Source organism: Rhinolophus sinicus, linkage group LG03, assembly GCF_036562045.2.
Source record: "Rhinolophus sinicus isolate RSC01 linkage group LG03, ASM3656204v1, whole genome shotgun sequence".
Classification (NCBI taxonomy): domain Eukaryota; kingdom Metazoa; phylum Chordata; class Mammalia; order Chiroptera; family Rhinolophidae; genus Rhinolophus; species Rhinolophus sinicus.
The window spans coordinates 192867286-192887246 of record NC_133753.1 but is presented as its reverse complement, the minus strand read 5'-3'; the positions used below and the strand labels follow the sequence as shown (position 1 = coordinate 192887246).

Below are 19961 nucleotides of genomic sequence, written 5' to 3'. Positions count from 1 at the left end.
GCTGTTTTGCCGACAGCCCTTGATTTCCTCCTCAACCTGTTTCTTCTTCAGCTTCCCCGTCACAGTACCTGGCCTTACCTTCTAGCCAGGTGTTCAAGCCAAAACCTCTGCTTTCATTACCCTGCCTTCCGGCTCTTTCCCACTACCCCATCTACTGCAAATATTATTGCCTGCATTGTTTTGAAGGCCTCCTACAGGTATTTGCCTCATTGGCGAGGGAGGGATTCTTGCCCTAGGGTTATGGGGGTGGCCCAACAGCCGGCACTGGACAATTGGGATGCGGGCAGGTCACGCCTAGGGGAGGAGCTGTGTTCCTGAAGCTGAACAGGAGCTGGAGGAGCCCCAAGCACGCCCAGGGCTGACTCCTCACTGCATCTGCCCAACAGTCAGAAAACTGACCTGCCACCATCTGCTTCCTGCTGGCTGAGGGGGTAGTGGTGGCTGGCCCGCTACCAAATGTCTCTCGAGATGTTGCTGATGAGGCCATGTTGATGAAGGTGTTGGTATTAGACCAGGAGGACGTTACACGACAATGGAAACCAGCTCAATCAGCTCGTTGGAAACAGTGGTGTGGAAGTGCTCAGCTTTATTAGACTCAGCCTGGCTCTTCTCCCAGAAAAGCATACGGGGAAGAAGCGGCTTGGCTTGCTTAATTAAACCAAACAACACTGTGCATATTCTAAGCTGTGTGGAGAAAGGTCTTTGGAGACAGACAGGTCCAGTCCTGGCTTTGCTACATGTTTTCTTTGTGGTCCTGGAAATGTTAGTCATTTCCTTGAAGAAGAATGAATCTCTGAATGAATGCTGCACACCCTGCCTGGGGCCAGGACACGGAGACGCTGGGGGCCACTGAGCACAGACTCCATGCTCGTTACCTCGATTGACTGTCCTCGGGGTTCTCCATCTCCTCTCTGTCTCCCTGCCTTCCAGGTGACCACATATGTCTCTCAAAAGCCCCAGCGATTCTCCTGGGAGGTAGATCAGCATAACATGGCCGGCAGTGGGGATGAGGACAGAAGTGTGTTTAAAGGCCTTCAGAGCTGCAGTATCCTCGACTATGAAGTGTTCCCACAGAGAGAGTCAGGCCAGAGCCCTTCAGCCCCAGGTCCTGTGTGAGCCCCAGTCCTGGCACGCTGCCTTGGACCACACATGGTCCAGCGAGTGGAAAGGTGTCCTTGTTCTTTGTTCCGGGCCTGCAATGCAAGCATTGCCTAGTGGACTCTGTCATTTGTGCTTGGCTTAGCTGCTGTGGTGTTCTCAGTGCCAGGAGCAGCATCTCAGGCTGACTGGGTCAAGATCTTTCCAACCGCAATGAGAAGGAAGAAGGATAGCCCCCTGGAGAGGTCCATCATTTCTCCCCAGAGTCTAGAGTGGAGCTTGGCTAAGAGGCCCATCCTCAGGCCTTCTGAGAAGACGGGGCCCCTATGAGGTGGATGGTAGCTGCTAACCTGCCCTCCGGCCATCCAGACACTTAGAAAAGTAGGCAAAGAAGGAAAGTGGACTTTCCATGAGACAGTGAGAGCCTTGAGTCTCAGCCCTGTCATGCTGAAAGTGCCATGTCAGCACCATAACCCAATAGTCCTGAGTTCTGGCCTATGCTGGCATCCTCAGGGCTTGACCTCAGGAAGGTGGAACCGGACGCTGCCCCAAGACATTGGAGAATGTAACCAACAGACGTGTTTCATTACTTGGATCCCTTTTCTCTGTTATAAGCAGATAAAAACTATTCCGCTTTCTTCAAGAAGTTATGGACACAGGGTGCTTCAGGAAATCAGGCTAAGAAATGCACATTGCATGCTCCTCAGACAGAGCCCGTGGCCCATAATTTCCCCACATCCTTGATGAACTGAGGGGCCCAATGGGGTCTTCTTTGGATCTCTTTATAGACCAAGCACAGAGAGTGATGGCTCCCTAACCTTCAGAGGGCATCTGTTCCCCTGAGAGAAGGGCCTTGGTCAGAGGCAGCTCCATAAGGAAATGGGGGCCAAGGTGACCCAGGTAGCCATTTGATGCCTGGGGTCCTCATCTCTCTCTCCTAGAGGATTATGGGTGCAACTGGTACCCAGAGTTTGCCGAACTGTGAGGTATGATGGCACAGTTCCCAAGACTGCTCTCACTTCTGACACCAACTGCAAATTTTGGGGGTGGGGGAGTCCCCAAACTACACCCATGTTCAATAATTCTCTAAAAGGACTCACAGAACTCATTGTAAGCTACTTTACTCACTTATTACAGGGAAAGGATGTATATTAAAATTCATATTAAGCCAAAGGAAAAGATGCATAGGGCAGAGTATAGGAGAGTTCCAAACATGAAATTTTCATTGTCCTGAGGATATGTTATCCTCCCGTCATCAGTGTGTGACAGTCTGCATGGAGTATTGCCAACCAGGGAAGCTCGCTTGAGCATAAGTGTCCAGAGTTTTTATTGGGGCTGTGTTACATTGGCAGGATATCTCTGAGGCTCCAATATAGATGTTTGGCAACCAGAGGACTTAAGTGTTCCTCCAACTTTCGGGACCCTACTACCACCTGGGATGACTTCTGATGGTGGATGGGAGCCATGTAGGCAGAGGACGATATGAGGTCTTCTTGGAAACACAGAGGGCACTAGAGATGGCCTGGGTGGTCAGAGAGTGGGGATGGGAATTAGATGGGTGGGGATGAACTGAGGGCAGAAATGACAGTGGAGTGTTCTTCCCTTTAGACTCGTGGTGGAAAGCATAGAACTTGGTGTCAGATCCATCTTAGCTTTACCACCTACTAGCCATGTGAATTAAGTAAGTATTTTACCACATCAAGCCTGTTTCCTCATCTGTATAACAGCAATGACAACAACACCCACCAGATAGAGTTGCTGTGAGTGACTGGCACATAGTAAGTGCTGAATAAATGTGAAGAGGAGAATGATGATGGTGGTGATAGTAGTGGTGATGGTGATGGTGGTGATAATCGTGGTGATGACTATAGTGATAATGATGATGGTGCTGGTGCTGGTGGTAGTGATGGTGGTGATGATGATGGTGATTTAGGTTCAGAATCTACTCCTGTGGGAAGTCTGTCTACTTTGATGCCTATATGAGTTATGAAAAATAGTGTAACTCTATTTAAATGTATAATACTTTAAACAAAGTTTTAATTCACAAATGCCCCTTTATCATTGTCTTATTAGGTTCAGGTTATCTAATTGTCCCTGAAGAAAATACTTGCTTATCAAACTAATGTCAGCTCTCTTTTTTAGACATTGCAACAGTTTTGTGCCTGCAAAGTAACAATCTTTTGGTTTTGTTTCCTAGGATAACTTTCTTTTTTTCTCTGTTATTTATTGTTTCAATATTATTTTATATTAATTTCAGGTGTATAGCATAGTGGTTAGGCAATTATATAATTTAAGAAGTGATCCCCCTGACTAGTGTAGCACCCACCTGGCACTATACATAGTTATTACCATATTATTGACTATGTTCTCTATGCTTTGCTTCACAAATCCATGACTATTTTGTAATTAGAATTTGTACTTTTTAATACTTCATCTTTTGCACCCTGCCTCCCAAACCTCTCCCATCTATCACCCCAACAAATCTAGTACCCCTCTGACACCATACCTAGCTATTACAATATTATTGATTATACTCCTTATGACATACCCTATATCCCTGTAACTACTTTGTAACAACCAATTTGTACTTCTTAATCCCTTCCCGCTTTTTTAGCCACACCTCAAACCCACCTCCCATCTGGCAACCATCAAAATGTTCTCTGTATCTATGAATTTTTTTCTGTTCTGGTTATTTATTTTGTTATTTGGATTCCACATATAAGCAAAATCACATTGCACCTGTCTTTCTCTGTCTGACACTCCACTCAGCACAACACCCTCCAGGTCCATCCATGCTACCACAGATGACAAGAACCCATTTCCTCCCCTGGCTGAGCAATATTCCATTGTATATATGTACCACCTCCTCTTTATCCATTCATCCATCAACAGACACCCATGCGCCTCCACATCTTGGCTATTGTAAACAGTGCTGCAATGAGCATATAGAAAACATCTCGAAGTAGCATTTTGGATTTCTTCAGATAAATACACTGAAGTGGGATTACTGGGTCCTTTTTACTAGCAACCTTGTGGTTGAGAGCCCACTGGCCCATGTGGGAATCGAACCAGCAGCCTTTGGAGTTAGGAGCACAGAGCTCCAATCGCCTGAGCCACGGGGCCGGCCCCCTCCTACGTCTTTTGATTTAAGCATTTAATCCATTTACATTGAAAGTAATTGTTGATAGGTAGTTTTTGCCATTTTATTATTAATAATTTTGATCTTTTTTCTTTTTCTTTCTTTCTTTTTTTTTCTGTCTTAAAGAGTCCCTCTAACATTCCTTGTAATACTGGTTTGGTGGTGAACTCCGTTAGCTTTTGCTTGTCTGGGAAGCTCTTTATCTGTCTTTTGATTTTAAATGATAGCCTTGTTGGGCAGTTGTAGGTCCTTGCTTTTCATCACATTGAATATTTCGTGTGTATCCCTTTTGGTCTGCAAAGTTTCTGTGAGAAATCAACTGACAGTCTTATGGGAGCTCCCTTATAAGTTAGTAGTTGCCTTTCTCTTGCTGCTTGTAGGATTCTCTCTTTGTCTTTAACCTTTGCCATTTTAATTATAATGTGACTTGGTGTGAGCCTGTTTGGGTGCCTCTTGTTTGGGACTCTCTGTACTTCCTGAACTTGTATGTTTATTTCCTTCTCCAGGTTAGGAAAGTTTTCGAGTAGGTTCCCAATCCCTTGCTTTCTCTCTTCTCCTTCTGGTACCCCTATGGATGTTATGCTTGATGTTTTCCCAGAGGTCTCTTAAAGTATCCTCATTTTGGGGGATTCTTTTTTCTTTTTGCTGTTCTAATTGGGTGTTTTCTGCTACCTTTTCTTCCAAATCACTAATTCAATTCTGCTTCATCTAGTCTGCTGGTGATTCCTTCTAGTGCATTCTTCATTTCAGTTATTGTATTCTTCACTTCTGACCAGTTCTGTTTTATGGTTTCTATGTCCTTTTTATGCTTGCAACCTCTCTGTTGAAGTTCTCATTAAGTTCCTTGAGCATCCTTATAACCATTGTTTTGAATTCTGTATCTGATAGTTGGCTTTTCTCCATTTTGTCTTCCAGTTCTTTTCCTGGAGTTTTCTCCTGTTCTTTCATTTGAGATGTATTTCTTTGTTTCTTCATTTTGGCTGCCTTTGTGTTTGTTTCTATGTATTAAGTAAATCTGCTATGTCTCCCAGTCTTGGCCAGGTGGCCTTATGTAGTAGGTGCTCTGTGGGGCCCTGGCACAGTCTCCCTTGTCACCAGCTCCAGGTGCTCCAGGAATGTCCCTGGTGTGGATTGTGTGTTACAGTTGAGCTTTTAAAAAAATTTTTTTTTATTGAGGAATATTGGGAACAGTATGTTTTTCCAGGACCCATCAGCTCCGTGTCAAGTCATTGTTTTTCATCTAGTTGTGGAGGGCACAGCTCACTGGCCCATGTGGGAATCGAACTGGCAACCTTGTTGTTAAGAGCTCGTGCTTTAACCAACTGAGCCATCTGCCCACCCACAGTTGAGCTTTGATTGCTATTGACACATCAGTGGGTGGAATTGACTCTCAGGCTGATTGGCTGTGGGGTTTGTCCACATCCACAGCTTATAGGCTGCAGTGTGAGGGGCTTACCCCACTGAGTGGGATTTGCCCCAGCAAGTTCTGGTGCCTGTTGGGACTACCCTTTGTGTGTTCCACTTGTGGGGCTAATTGGGTGGTTCTGTGCTGTGGTCTGAAGCCAACCTCCAAGTATGTTCATTCTGAGGCCTCTTGGGAGGGGCTCCAGGTCACTTACTGCCTGTGATCAGCTGGGTACTACCTGGTAGGAGCTACACAATGCTCCGCAGTTGTTTCTTGCCTGTGCTAAACCTGGAGGTGCATGGGAGAGGCCATGCTATGAACCAAAGATGTCTGCCACTAGTACTGGGCCTGGGGTAGCTCTGCGAAAAACCAGGATAGCCCGAGGCCAGCTGCTGCCTGTTTACGCCCTTAAGGTTCAGCTGCTGATAAAACCTTGTTTGGGTATGCAAGTTGGAGGAGGCAGAGTCTCAGGGAGTTACTAGAGTGGGACGAGTTGTGGTGACCAGGTTAATGTAAATTCTGGTTGGGTGCCAGTGCTGAGCCTGGAGGCATCAGCAAAAGTCTCAGAGCACACCCAGACCACTTGCTGTCCGCATGGGGCCTGAGGAGTCTCATAGTTTTCCTGGAAAGATTGCAGTTTGGGGGCGGGGCTGGCTGCTTGCGAGAAATTACCTGCGGCATTGAGGGAGTTGGGTGGGTGGGGGTCTCAGTGAATTAGCAGGATGGAGCAGCGGAGCTCACCAGGCCAATCCGATTCAGATTTGGCTTGAAGTGTAGGGGGCGGGCTCAACACAGGAAAGATGGCGCCTGTCTGCTGGCTGCATGGGAGCAGCACCCCACACTGGGAAAATGGCGACCATCCTCCAGCCTTTGCTTTGCAGCCACACACTTCAGTCTGTGCCTATATGTCTCCAATGCCTTCCGAGCCACTGTCCCACTGCTGGAGACGAAGGTAAGTGCCTGCAAACGAATGAGTCTGTGCATGGGCTGTTTAAGAGGACGCAGCCTTCCGTCCCACCCAGACTATCAGAATCCGCACTGTTTTTCATAGCCAAATGTTGTGTGGGCTCTTCTTCCCAGCACCAGTACTCTGGGCTATGGAAGTCAGTGTGGGTATGGGGTCTCTTGCTCCTCTGCAGAGACCCTCCATGGCTGAGATATCCCTCCTGATTCTCATTCACCACACACAGGTGTGGGGCCCATTCCATGTCTCTGCCCCTCCTACCATACTTGGTGTAGGCTTTTCTTTATATCCTTAGCTACAAAACTTCTGTTCAGCTAGACGTCAGATGGTCTCCAGGTTGATTGCTCTATAATTTAGTCGTAATTTTAATGTGTTCGCAGAAAGAAGCAGGCACAGTGTTTATCGACTCTGCCATCTTGTATCTAGGATAACTTTCTTTGGGATCCTTTTGATATGCCAAGAGCCTCTATGAAGACAGTTAAATAACTTCACCTATTAAATGGAAAACAATCAGCGTTAAGGCAGGGGAAAGAACTTTAGCTGTGAAACCTAAACGATAAACATATGAGAGACTTCATTAATTATTTTAACTGGTGTGATGGGCTTAGCATCATCTTAGGGCTGTTAAATATCTATGACGTGACATTACCTGTAATTGGAATGGGTTTTCTTATGCTTTATGGAAATCTGATTTATGGTCACTACACTGTTTCTTAGGTTTTACTTTTATGGTTGTTTTGTGGGGAGGATTATTGTTTTGTCTAGAGATCCTTTCTTCTCCCAAGTCTCCTTCTTATGCCCAGCTTACCTTGTCTGAGAGGTGGCACGTGACAGCGTGTGGGTTTCTCATACTGGTCCCATTAGGGAGGAGATGGATGCTCACCCACACTGCTCTGCTTTCCAGTTTGTAGATACATTGAGAAGGTCCTGGAACCACAAACACTTTAACAGCCTCTCTGGGTCTGGTATGACACAAGATCTGATGTTTGTTAATTTTGGTGACCAGAATTAGGATGAGTCTTAACCTAACTGAAAGTGGGGCTCATTTATACTGAATGACTTCTATAGTCACACAGGGCTCCCCCAGTTACTGACAGCACCCTGAAATAGTGCTTTTTGGAAATGACTGAACCAGATTATCTTCTCGCCAACTGACTACAGAGGCAGGGGCACCATTTGCGCCGAAGGCAGAGAATGTTATGATAAAGCATGTGACTTGTGCAAACTTGCTCCGTCTCATGTCCTGAAATGATTTTTATATCCCATGTGATGTAATCGAGTTGTACAAGTTGCAGCTATGAGCACAGCTAACGCATTGGGCATTTTCGGTGTCTGAGGGATACAAAGGGTGTCAGCACCTCAAGTCTAAAATAGCTAGTGTGGAGTGATGGGGAAGCCCCAGGGGTTTAAGAAATGGCTACGTTCCCAAAGAATTCACAGCTAGGCTTTTGCTCCTCTTTCTGTGATGGAAATAAGGATGTGTGCAGGGGCTGTGTGGGGGTGTGGGGGGGTTGCTGTGCTAGGAGACAGGGCTGCAAGGTGAGCTGATGCCGCTGGCCTGAAGTGCTTTATACACCGGTGTCATTCCCCTCTACCTCTTGCTTAGCTGCTCTCTCTGCAGAGATGCTCATTTTCCTCTTATGCTTCTCGTTTGGCCGCATGGACTGATAACTCTGAGGTTAATAAGCTTGAGACACACATGGTCCATTTTGGAAAACAGGCTGCAATCGTTGTGAAAGAGGTTTCTAGACCTTCTGAGAATATTTAAGTAGCTGAGCCAAAAGTCTGTGTTTGTCCTGCCTATCTGGGTGAGCATGCTGAGGAGGCCGCGGAGGGACCTTCATCTCTGCTCTTCTTTGTTTCGGTGGCTGAGAAAACAACCATGATGCTGTAGAACCATTGCGAACTCTCCCTGAAGGGAAAGGCTTGCTGTATCTAAAATGTCCATTGCAACCAGGAGAAAATCTGCATTGTAGCAATTTGCTATTATCTGCTCCAAGGACTGAAAGGCAGAGTTTGAGCTCCTTTAGCTGCTTCTACTTGAGCGTACCTGTCACTAAAACACATATTTTTTCAAGATTCCAGCATGAGCGGAACTTGCTTTAATTGTTTAGTTGTATTATTAATGAGTCATGGACTTCCAGAACAGGACTATTAAGGTTTTTCAGCCTCGGCACTGCTGACAGTTTTGTGTGGATACCAATTTGTGGTGGGGACTGTCCTGTGAATTTTAAGATATTTAACAGCACCTCTGGCCCTTGCTACACACTAGCATCCCTCCCCAAGCCCCTGGAGTCACAACCAAAGATGTCCCCAGACATTGCTAAATGTCCTCTGAGGGTAACATTGCCCCAGGTGGAAACCACTGCCCTAGAGATAATGGAGATTTGTATTAGAACGCTAAGCACATTGCATGTTCTCAAACCATCTCTATTTAAAGAATCACACAAGTGGGTTTCTGGCAATTTGCACAGAAACCGAGCCTTTGTGGTACCAAATGTTGGACTTTCTCTTTTACGTGACCCTTGGCAGCACAGAATAACAATGCTGAAATGTCATCAGAAAGCTCATCTGGGGCTTCTGTGCAGTTCCAAATCCTGCAGATTCTATCAGTTCATTACATTAGATCACGTTGGGTCTTTTCCAGTTGAAAAACTGGGTATTTTTGAAAGCATGGCAGTTGGATTCATAATATTTAGGATTAAAGGGGAAGATGAGAAAAAATTTATTTTCTCTTGTCATGAAAGCGCTTAACTGAATTTTAGCAAGTCTGTCTGAAAGAGCCAGTTAAATGTTAGACAGAATGTTGTGAGATGGGCCTGTGGTCAAAGTTAAAACAGATCCCAGATGCTTTGAGGGTCTCAAGAAAAATGAGCTGCAATGAACCTATGTTATGTGTCAGCTTGGCTGGGCCACGGTGCCCAGATATCTGGTCACACATTACTCTGGATGTTTCTGTGAGGGTGTTCTGGGTGGGAAGGAATATTTAAATCAGTGGACTTTGAGTGAAGTATAGTACCCTTCATAATATGGGTGGGCCTTGTCAAATCAGTTGATGACCTTAATAAGAACAAAGACTGACCCCTTCCCAAGCAAAAAGGGAATTCTGCCAGCAGATGCCTTTGAATTTGAACTGCAACACTGGCCCTTCTCTGGGTCTCTAGTCTGCTGGCCCACCCTGTAGATTTTGGACTTGCCAATCTTCAATAATCACATGAGCCAGTCCTTTGAAACAAACACCTATCTATCTATCATCTATCATCATTATCTACCTACCCGCCCACATCCTCCTGGTTCTGTTTCTGGAGAACTCTGGCTAATACAACTATTGAGGACATTCCAAGTACTTGAAGTTTCCTGGATAAGCACCTCCACCACCCACTCACCCGTTTTTCAGGAGCATATGGCTATATCTGCCTCCTGGGAGGGTTACGCAATGGCTGCTTTTTGCTTTGTTTTGTACTGCAGAGGCCAGCAGGGTGCCAAGGATGCCTGGGGAAGAAAAGTTTACTTGGGTTTGTAAGACGAAGCATTTAACCAGTGCGCAGCTGTGGAGTCAGAAAAAGCTGCAGAACACCAGATAGAGCACCACAGGCCGCAAAGGCAGGGGGCAGATGTTTTAAAATTAATTACAAACCTACTGGGTCTGGCAGTGTCTCCCCTGCCCCCCAGGCCCTCCCTCTGGCCCTGCCCTTTCTTGGGTTGCCTGAGCGCGGTGTCTCCACAACGGGTCCTCATTCAAGCTGAGGGCCTGCCACAGCCTGCAGATTTGCTCCTGCCGCACACACGGGCTCACCTGCATCCACACCTAGCTCAGGACCAGCGACGGGGAGCAGCATTGTTACGCTTTGGGTGTGTGCTTGTGAGTCAGCATTTGAGATTGTAGCATACCCTTGGTCCTCCCCTGACCAATGGGGCACTGGGTGAGAAAAGCTCCAATCTGTGATGATTCCGGATCTCGGGGCTGAAGGCTTGAGACTATTTTCGGATCCTACTCATCTGGGGAACAGGAGGCCTTTGGGGAAAGGCAATGTCTTGTCAGAAGCGGCTCCCGCCCCCAACTCCCAGGCTCATGACTAATGATTCCTTCTTAAGTCTGTCCCCAAGGGCCCACCTACAGAGCCAGCTGCAAGGCCCTGGTAAGACGTTTTCATCACTTGCCTTATGCTTTTCCATTTTAGGACATTTCAAGGTAGATGACTACACTTGAGGTGCCAGGTGTCCCATAGTTTGACTCTGTCTGGGAAACAATTTGTGCAAATACCTGTCATGTATGTGTGTTCACATTTTTACTGAAACCATCTGGCAACGCTTGTAACATGTAAAAGAAAAATCTCTAAAATAGAAGGAAAAACAAACCACGAGAAGAAATGCAGAGTCTTTATTACAATCCTTATTAATCTTGAAGTTAACAATTGATAAACTCATTCAGGGAAACATTTTGCTTTCAGTGACCTAGAGCCCACAGGTACGTGCCAGATGCTGCTAAAGGTACCTGAGAAGTGCACCTTGGGAAGCAGCCTGGCCGTCGCTGCAAAGCCAACAAGGATCACTGATGTGTCTTAATTCCCGGAGCGGAGGGTGCAGTGGCTCACAGGCCTGCCTGCTCTCGGCGCTGTCTGATCCCTTCTGAGACACAGGCTCCAGGAGGCGGCCGGGAGGCTGCATCTCCAAAAGCCAGCCTCAGTTTATACCAACATCCTAGTGATTAAGACGCACACCCGATGTGGCGCGGCAGGGCCTGGAGGGCTCCATCTCGGCTTTTGAAACGGGGTGGGAAACCGAACGCTGCCCTCAGAATGGGAAGTGCAGAGCTTCTCCCTTAGGGATGGGTGAGAGGGGGGGTCTGCCTACGTATGTGTCACTGCGACCGGTCAGCAGCTGTGGAGTTGATCACGGCGTCAGAGGGACTGGGGGGTACACCGGTCACAGCACCACTGCCAGCCTGCAGCAAACACCACTGCTGGTGATGGGGCAGCCCCACGCCCTCTCCAAAGCATCTGCTCTGCAGGAGGTTAAGTGCCGAGGAAAGGAGCCCCCTGGCTTTTCAGAAAGCTGGGCATCTACAGCTGCGAGCCAGAGAGGCGTCCAGGCTGGCTCTGGGCAGGAAATGGGTGCAGAAAGTGGGGCAACCCCACCGGTCCAGGCAAATGTGCATGCGGGCAGGAGCTCTGGACAGCTGGACTGATTGACAAACAGGTTTTAACTCAACTGGAATGTGGTGTTTCTACGTTTCCCTGGAAACACAAAACGCAGGTTTTCATCTGGTCTTTCTATGCATCCAACGCTCCTGTTGTAGCGTTCCAGAATGCGCTGTGTGCCTGCTCCTCTAACTGGTTCTTCCCACCCCTGTCCTCTACCTGGTCAGTGAGCACTCCCAGAACTCACAAACGGCTCTCGAGCTGAGCACTGAACAAGGCAGGTCTGCCTGGCTGCCCCGGGCGGGAGCTGTCTGGATGTGGCGGCAGCACGGACGTGGGACCCACCCTGAGCTCTCATTCCAGAAGTACTCCTTTGGGCAAACTGCCTACAGTCTAACTTTGTAGCACGATGACTCCTGGAGTAACAGAGCCATTTCAAAGATGCGAGCTTCTCTTCTGCTGTCTGGGGAGTGCCTGGTGCCGCCCTGCACAGCAATCCCTCGTCACAGGGAGAGAGACTCAGTGCTGCTGTCGTCTGGCTCTCCCTGCTCTGCCTTCTAGAACACTCCCCTGCAGTTACCACCCTCCTTCCTCACGCTCCCTCAGGTGGTTAAGACTTTACTATCATTGGACTAAAAATTATGCAATTATCAAGCTGTCCCCCTAATCTTAACCTAATCCACCCCCCACCCCCAAATTTGTGCCCTATTGGTTTTAAGACCACAGGCAGGGACGTTAGGCAATTGCTGAGACAAAACTACAGCTAAACTCTGAACAACTTCGTTTTATTCAGGGCTGGCACGTCCTCCCAGTGGCCCAGGGGGCCTCACACACCAACCAGGACTCCTGGAAGCACGGCTTGGGGTCTATTTCTAGTTTCCGACATGGAAATGTAAGGCAAAGGAAGGCACTTTGCTTTGCCTTAGATTTCCCAATGGAGCAGCGTTTTGAAGAAAACGCGGCTCTTTGCTGGGGAAATACCAAATATTGGGGAACCGAGACATGGCTGGGGAGGGCGCTGGGTCCTCGCCGGTCACTTGCGAGGCTGCTGGATATTCTGGGTCCTCGGAGAAGAGTGCTTGTCCATGGACGCGTGGGGCTTCTGGTGAGCCACCTGGGCGGCCGCCGGTGGGAAGTCTTTGTCACCCTGTCAGAAGACATAGAACAGCAGGGGTCATGCAGGAGCAGGGCCACGACCCCATGCCCACCGCGTCCCTGCAGGTCGGGGGATGGAATGGGGACCTGTGGGCAGGCAGAAGCCTGTGTCCTGGGGCAGCGTGGGTCCTGAAACTCTGTGGAGAGGAAGGGGCACTGAGACCCACGCACCACTCAGGTGAGAGTGTGAGCTGTCTCTGCCCCTACACCACGAAGTCAGGTCATTATACGGCTTACCGGGAGCTAGGTTTGGTGGCTTTCTTCTGCCAGAATGGTTCTTGTAGTCTTTTGAACTGGGGGCAAGACAGACCCAAACCCAGGCTCTTAAATTCAGCTTTGCCACCACAGCTGTGAGTGGGGGCACCAGTTGGGAAGGAAACACAGGGCAGGGCTGAAAAGCGTGAGACAGCGCCTGACAACCTGCCAGGCCTCGGAGAAGGTCCCGAACTGTTTCTCAGGGAGGCACAGCCTTCCTGTGCCACAGTGCACACGTGATGGGGGCTGGGCCAAGGCACTCTGGCTGAGCCGACGGCCACGGTTGACTTTGGACTTGTGTCCACATTTAATTTTCTCACATGTAGTAGATTTCCCACCCGTCTGTCCCAGTCTCTGGACGGCTGTGGTGAGCTGTCCCTGGCAATGGCGTTTTCTTTCTACATCACGTGCTAAGTGCTCAGGTGTGCTGACAGCCAAGGAACCATGGATGGTATCAGGGTGCCATCCCCAGTGAAAGTTTGCTGGTGGGAGGTCTGTGGTTATAACCAAATCCTGGGTCTCACCAGAAGATGGGGCTTTTGAAACGTAAAGGTGTGACTAAATCCCATGAGTTTAGTCCAGGGCTCAGCAAACATTTTCTGCAGTGTGTCAGACAGTGAATATGTCAGGCTCTGCGGGTCATACTCTCTGCCTCAACTATCTGATTTGGCCACTGTAGCATGAAAGCTGCCAGACAGTGTATGACTGGGCCATGAAAACTTTATCCGTGGGCACTGAAATATGAATTGCATACAATTTCCATATGTCACAACATAGAATTTGTATTTCGATTTTTTTTCAACCGTTTAAAAAAGGTAAAAATATTCTCAGCTCACAGGCCACCCAGAAACTTGGCCCGTGGGTAGTTTGCAGAACGCTGGAAGAGTCTCAAGAGAAGGGCAGGGCGAGGGAGGAGAGGCGGCCGCCGGCTCACGCCGCGCTGCGTGGTCAGTTCCTACGTCCCTCACTACACGCTCCATGGACACGAGCCGACGAAGCGGCCCGGCCCTGGGCTAGGAGAATGGGGTTTCACAGAGACAGAAGGAACCCGGAGGTCACACGCGGAGGCTCTTACCCGGGCGATGACACCGGAGATGAACACGGTCGGCTTAGGCGGACTACAAGGCAAGGAAAGGCAGGTTAGAGGGAGGAGGAAGCAGGACTCAAAACTCTTCCTCTGTGCTATTTCATCACGATGACCGCCTGGCAGGGGGCTCAGGACACAGGAGGAGTCCCCCTCTTCCTGAGGTGATTCAGACAGAGTGAGAGGAAAAGACTGTAGCCAACAGCCCGTGAGCTGCTGAAAAGCACTTTCTTTTTGCTTCATCCTCTGAATGTAACTATGGACCAACTTATAGTTATGGTTTCAGGACATTAGGGACACAGGAGCTGCCTGAAGCCAGAAAACAGGGTCACACTGGATGAACCCGGGGAATGCAGCTAAGGAGCTGCCCGTCCTGCAGGCCGGGGGTCCCCCTCCACTGTCCTCGTGGCTTCTAGCAGCTTCTAACCGGTGAGATGCCAGAGTCCCTGCAAAGCTCCTGGCTCCTATGGGGACTCAGTAAAAACGTAAGGTCCCTGTGAAGCTACTGTCATTTCTTTCTTTTTTTTTTTTTTAGTTGTAAATAGGTATTTTATTTTATTTTTTTAAATTTTATTAGTTTCAGGTGCACAAGACAAAGCAAAACTTAGACGTTTATCATTTGTATCCCTCACACTGTGTGAACCCCCCTCCCCCCATCCACTATCCCTCTGACATCACACAGAGCCATTACATTTCCACTGTCTATTCCTAATGCTGTACTCCGCTTCCTGTAACCATATACATACATATATATATACATATACATACATATACATACATATATACATATACATACATATACATACATACATATATATATATATATATATATATATATATATATATATATATATAAAATTATAGTTGGCATTCAGTATTGTTCAGCTTCAGGTGTACAGTGCAGAGATCAGGCATCTACATCATCCCTGAGGTGGTCGCCCTAATGGGACAAGTGTCCATCAGATACCCTACAACATCTTTACATTATTGATTACGTTCCCCAAATTAATTTTCAGAACCCCGTGGCAATCTTGTGGTTACCGACTGTTTTCTAATCCGCTCACCTTCCCCCTTATCCCCACCCCCCCTCCCATCTAGCAACCCTCAGTTTTTCCTCTGTCTCCAAAACTGTTTCTGATTAGTTCATTCACTTATTCTTTTCTTTAGATTCCACATATAAGTGAGATCATATGGTATTTGTCTTTCTCTGTCTGACTTATTTCACTTAACATAATGTTCCCTAGGTCCATCCATGTTGTTGCAAATGGTAAGATTTCTTTCTTCTTTATGGCTGCGTAATACTCCATTGTATAAATGTACCACAGTTTCTTAATCCAATCATCTACAGATGGGCATTTCGGTTGTTTCCATGTCTTGGCTACTGTGTATAGTGCTGTGATAAACATAGGAGTGCATAAAGATTTCTGAATTAGAGTTTTGTGTTTCTCCGGATAGAAACCTAGGAGTGGAATTGCTGGGTCAAAAGGTGCTACTGTCATTTCTTAACGTCCTAAACCATAGCTGGCCTACACCACCACCGAAACTGAGGGGACAGATTACAGGACCAGCGTAAGGTATGCGCACTGTTGAGAAGCCGACAAACCAAAACAGGCACTGGTAGCACGTTGGCTCTTCTCCTAGACTTTCCATCTACGGAGAGGCAGACACTCTTGTTTTCTCATTAAATTCGTTTTTCTTACGAAGAGTCAGATTGTTCTGTAATCTTCTTTCTGCACTTAGGATACGGGGAGCACGCTTCCATGTTATTGTATGCTCTTCTAGGCATTTTAACAATGGCTGCACGTGTCGTAGTTTTAAAACATCAGAACAGTTTCAGGGAGATTCAGGTGTGTACACCCAGGAACGGCTCGAGCAGAGGTCAGGAGACCCGGGAGCCACCGGTGACCACAAGGCGAGTCCAGGAGAGGGAGTGCGATGGGGGCTGCGGGAGGAGGTGGACAGTTTTGTTTCAGGACCGTCTTGCTGGGCAGACAGGGCGGATCCATTCTGTGAGCTGCCCGCCTGCCTCCCATCAGCGCTGCTGCGGGGTCCTTGGAAGAAAAAGGCTTGTCTTAGCTGGGTGTCACTGCAGGCAAAGTCCGCATGTTCTGAAAGTTCACTGTTTACATCCGAGTTGAGCACAAACACCTGGAAGTCCCCCAAGTACTTTCTGTTGCTCCATGAGATGAAGAAACTTCAGTCTTACTCAACAGCACAGAAACGTGCCCCTGACCCTGGTATCACTTAGCAGCTCTCGGTGTGTGGTGAACAGACTTGGATTTTTCCCGTTTTATGATGTGGCCACAGGATCAATAGCCAGCCAGAGAGGAGTAGGCTCAGCTCAAGTGTAACCCCGTGTGCGCTTGGATTTGTCTGAATCCCAGCATGTCCCGCAGTGACTGCCCCACGCCACCCCCGGGCTCGGCCGGGCGCTCACGGCCAAGGGTGGGGAACCGTGTTCTGGATTCTAACACTTTATAAATGTTTGAAGTAGGGATGGTTTGCTTCTGATAACTAATTATGCAGCATCACCTCTGTCTTTATGTGCCATGAGCTTGTGATTGCTTCCAGCATTTCCATTGTTCATTGGTTTTGTAACCCAAGTCAAGGCCCTGTGGCAGCAACAGAGACACGCCCGCTATTCCCCCACCCCCCACCAAGAACCTGATGAGAAAGTCACCTACAAGGAGTGAATCTAGTCCGAATAAACACACAATAGAGGAGATTAGCTCCTCCACCGCACTGAGCCCCAAAAGACGGCCCAGGAAGGTTGGGTCATCATATATATGTATATACACATGTATATACAAAATATATATCCCTCCCCCAGATACACATATAATGTTCTGTGTATTGTTCAAAAGCAAACAAGCAAAAAAAAGTTACAATCATTTCCAATTCTGTGTTCTGTGTGTAGAAAACACACACACACTTCTCACAGAACTGGACTGTAACGGAATCAGTAGGTTATGCTCCCAGCACCTAGCCCCGTGTGTGGAGGAAGGGCCTCCAGACCTCAGAGCCCTGTCGTGGCGCCCACACTTCCACCGATGGCCTCTGTGCGTCACAGGTGACCCTTCGCATTCTGGCCCTGGGTGTCTCCTACATTCAACACAACGAGAGTGGGTTCTAGATCTTGACTCGAGTGCGTTTGGGAAATGCGTGTGTGGATGGTTATGGTAAGAGGTCACAGTGACCTTGCTCCAACCCTGACATCAGAAAATGCATCTAGAAATTGCAGCCTTGCTTCTGCGTCCGTGGCTGTAGCAGGTACGATTATTATTCTCCTGGTGCCCACTTTAGTGTCTCTTTCCAAAGAGCTTCTCAAGGAGACTGACAGCATGACTGCTGAAAGGCCGCAGGGAGTCTGGGGGCTAAAGGAAATCCCTCCCCGTCGCCCAGTCCCAGCTCAGTCCTTCAGAGGGTCAGGGGCGGAGGGCGGAACCCAAGGGCCCACAGGGAGCATGAAGATACCTTTAAGGAGAAAGCCTGCAGACCAAGCACATCTGAGGGGAGGTTCTTGCTCTAGGATAGCACTTTTTTTTTTTTTTTTTTTGTAAGAACACCAAAGAATTGTGCTGTACTTGCAGTCTTATCTAGGCTGCAGAGGAGACTCCGGCCTGCGTTAGCTCGGGTACACGACCCCTACAGACAGAGAGCAAGCACTCCCCTCCCTTCCAAGTTTGCTTCAAAACCCCAGCTAGCTCAGCAACTAAGTTTTCAAAATTTTTTTTTACCTTTTAAGCTATTTTTAATTGTACAATTCAGTGCCATTAAGTACATGCCCGAAGTTGTATAACCACCAGCACTGACCATTTCCAGAACCTTTACATCGTCCTCAACAGGAACTCTGTGCCTAGTAAACAACTCCGTGCCCTGCCCCTAAACCCGGCGACTGCTGTCCTGCCTTCTGTCCTAAGAACGGGACCACTCCAGGACCTCAGAGATGTGGAGTCATACGATATTTGTTCTTCTGTGTCTGGCTTATTTCACCGAGCATAAAGTGTTCCAGGTTCATCCATGTTATAGCGTGTGTCAGAATGTCCTTGCTTTTTAAAGGCCGAGTAATATTCCACGGTATGGACAGGCCACCTTTTATTTATCCATTTGTCTGTCGATGGACATGGAGGTTGTGTCTGCCTTTTCGCTCCTGTGGTCAGTGACGCTATGGATATGGGCGTAACGGTGTCTGGCTGAGACCCTGCTTTCAGATCCTTTGTGTGGATACTCAGAAGTGGAATTGCTGGGTCATGTGGTAATTGTATGTTTAATGTGAGGAACCGTCAAACTGATTTCCAGAGAAGTTCTGTTTCACATTCCTGCCAGCAATGCACAGGGCCTCTGTGTCTCACAGCCTCGCCAATACCTGTCACTTTCTGTCTGTCTGTCTGTTTTGTACTAGTCTTCCTAATGTGTGTGAAGTACTATCTCATTGTGGTTGAGGTTTAGCAAATGTTTTTTAAAGCATAAGCTTCTCTGCATGAAGGAATAGTGACCATCAATCCGTACGGATCATTCACTCAAGGTCTTTAGGACATAAACACCCCCACTCCCCACCACCGCCATAATCGATGGTAAGGACATGCGGCAGCCATCTGTGAAAAGACAGGAAGTGGGCCTCTCGGATAAATAGATGCGAACAGTGGTATCTCTTTTCACAGAGCTCTTAGTTTGCTGAGCACGTGCTGCAGTGCAGGTTTCCATCAGGCTTGGCCAAAGGACCCCCGAGTTCAGTGCCTTTTTCCATTTTCAATTAATACCATCTCAAAGTGGTAAACGATTGTTTATTACATTTATATAGTAAAAACACATTTTAAACTCCTTGAGATATCGTAGCTTAAACAAAAATTCACAAACGAGAAACCCTGGTAAGGAGTCTGTTCACAAAGCTGTGTTTGCAAAAACACGTGTACTTTAAATTCCATTAGGGTTCCATGCAAAGCATAACCTACATTTCCAAGATTCTAGAAACTGTGATCGCGTCTTTGAGGATTTATTTAATTTCATAAATACCATTCTGACAGATGCTGTTTTGAAGATTCAATGTTACTTTCTCTCAAGAAACAGAGACAGTGAAAAATATCACTGCTGCCCTCCCCACATCCTCAAACCTCTCCAGTTTTTAAAAACCACACTTATTTAGAATGAAAGGAACTATAAGCGTAATTAGTGGGGATTAGAGTCCAGGTACCACTTCCTATACATCACAGGAACTGCAGCTCCGTCCCACCTGCCTGGCAAACGCGGCCCCTGCCTGCGCCATGCCCGTAGCTTTCTAGTGTCCCCCTGTTAAGGACCACAGCACATCTTAGCAGGGTCATTTATTGGTCACTCATCCTGAACAAAAGTTTCCTATTACTTATAAACTTCCTTGATGGATCAAGTTTATGCCTTATTGGCATTCCAGACAGGCAGGATGAAATGGCTGAAATTCTTAGTGAGTGTGACTCTGGGGGATGCAGGCGTCCTCAGGGCGAGTCTGCCGGGCTCATCTTTAAATGAAAGTCCTCAGGGCTGAGAAACGGAATTAATATTTTTAAAACTCCCCCCAAAATCTAAAACAGCAATTACTGAAGTAAATGTCAATACACTTTATTCAACTCAATATATCCAAAATAGTACCAGTCCTCATGTAATCAACAGAAAAACTATCGAGATGACAGACTTTCCATTTTGTGTGTCCTAAGATTTCACGACCTGTCAGTGCAGGTCCCGGGTGA

General features: G+C 47.5%; 1 protein-coding gene across 1 annotated transcript in view; it reads right to left on the bottom strand.

Annotated features, from left to right (window-relative positions):
- Positions 1-10968: 10968 nt before the first annotated feature.
- DAP (death associated protein) overlaps positions 10969-19961 on the bottom strand; it is a 49160-nt gene continuing 40167 nt past the window's right edge. Inside the window, exons 3-4 of the mRNA XM_019746019.2 lie at positions 14233-14275; positions 10969-12894 (exon numbers count right to left, since the gene is read on the bottom strand). Of these exons, the coding sequence (XP_019601578.1) occupies positions 12781-12894; positions 14233-14275 (157 nt within the window). The 3' untranslated portion in view covers positions 10969-12780. The remainder of the gene's footprint in view (positions 12895-14232; positions 14276-19961) is intronic.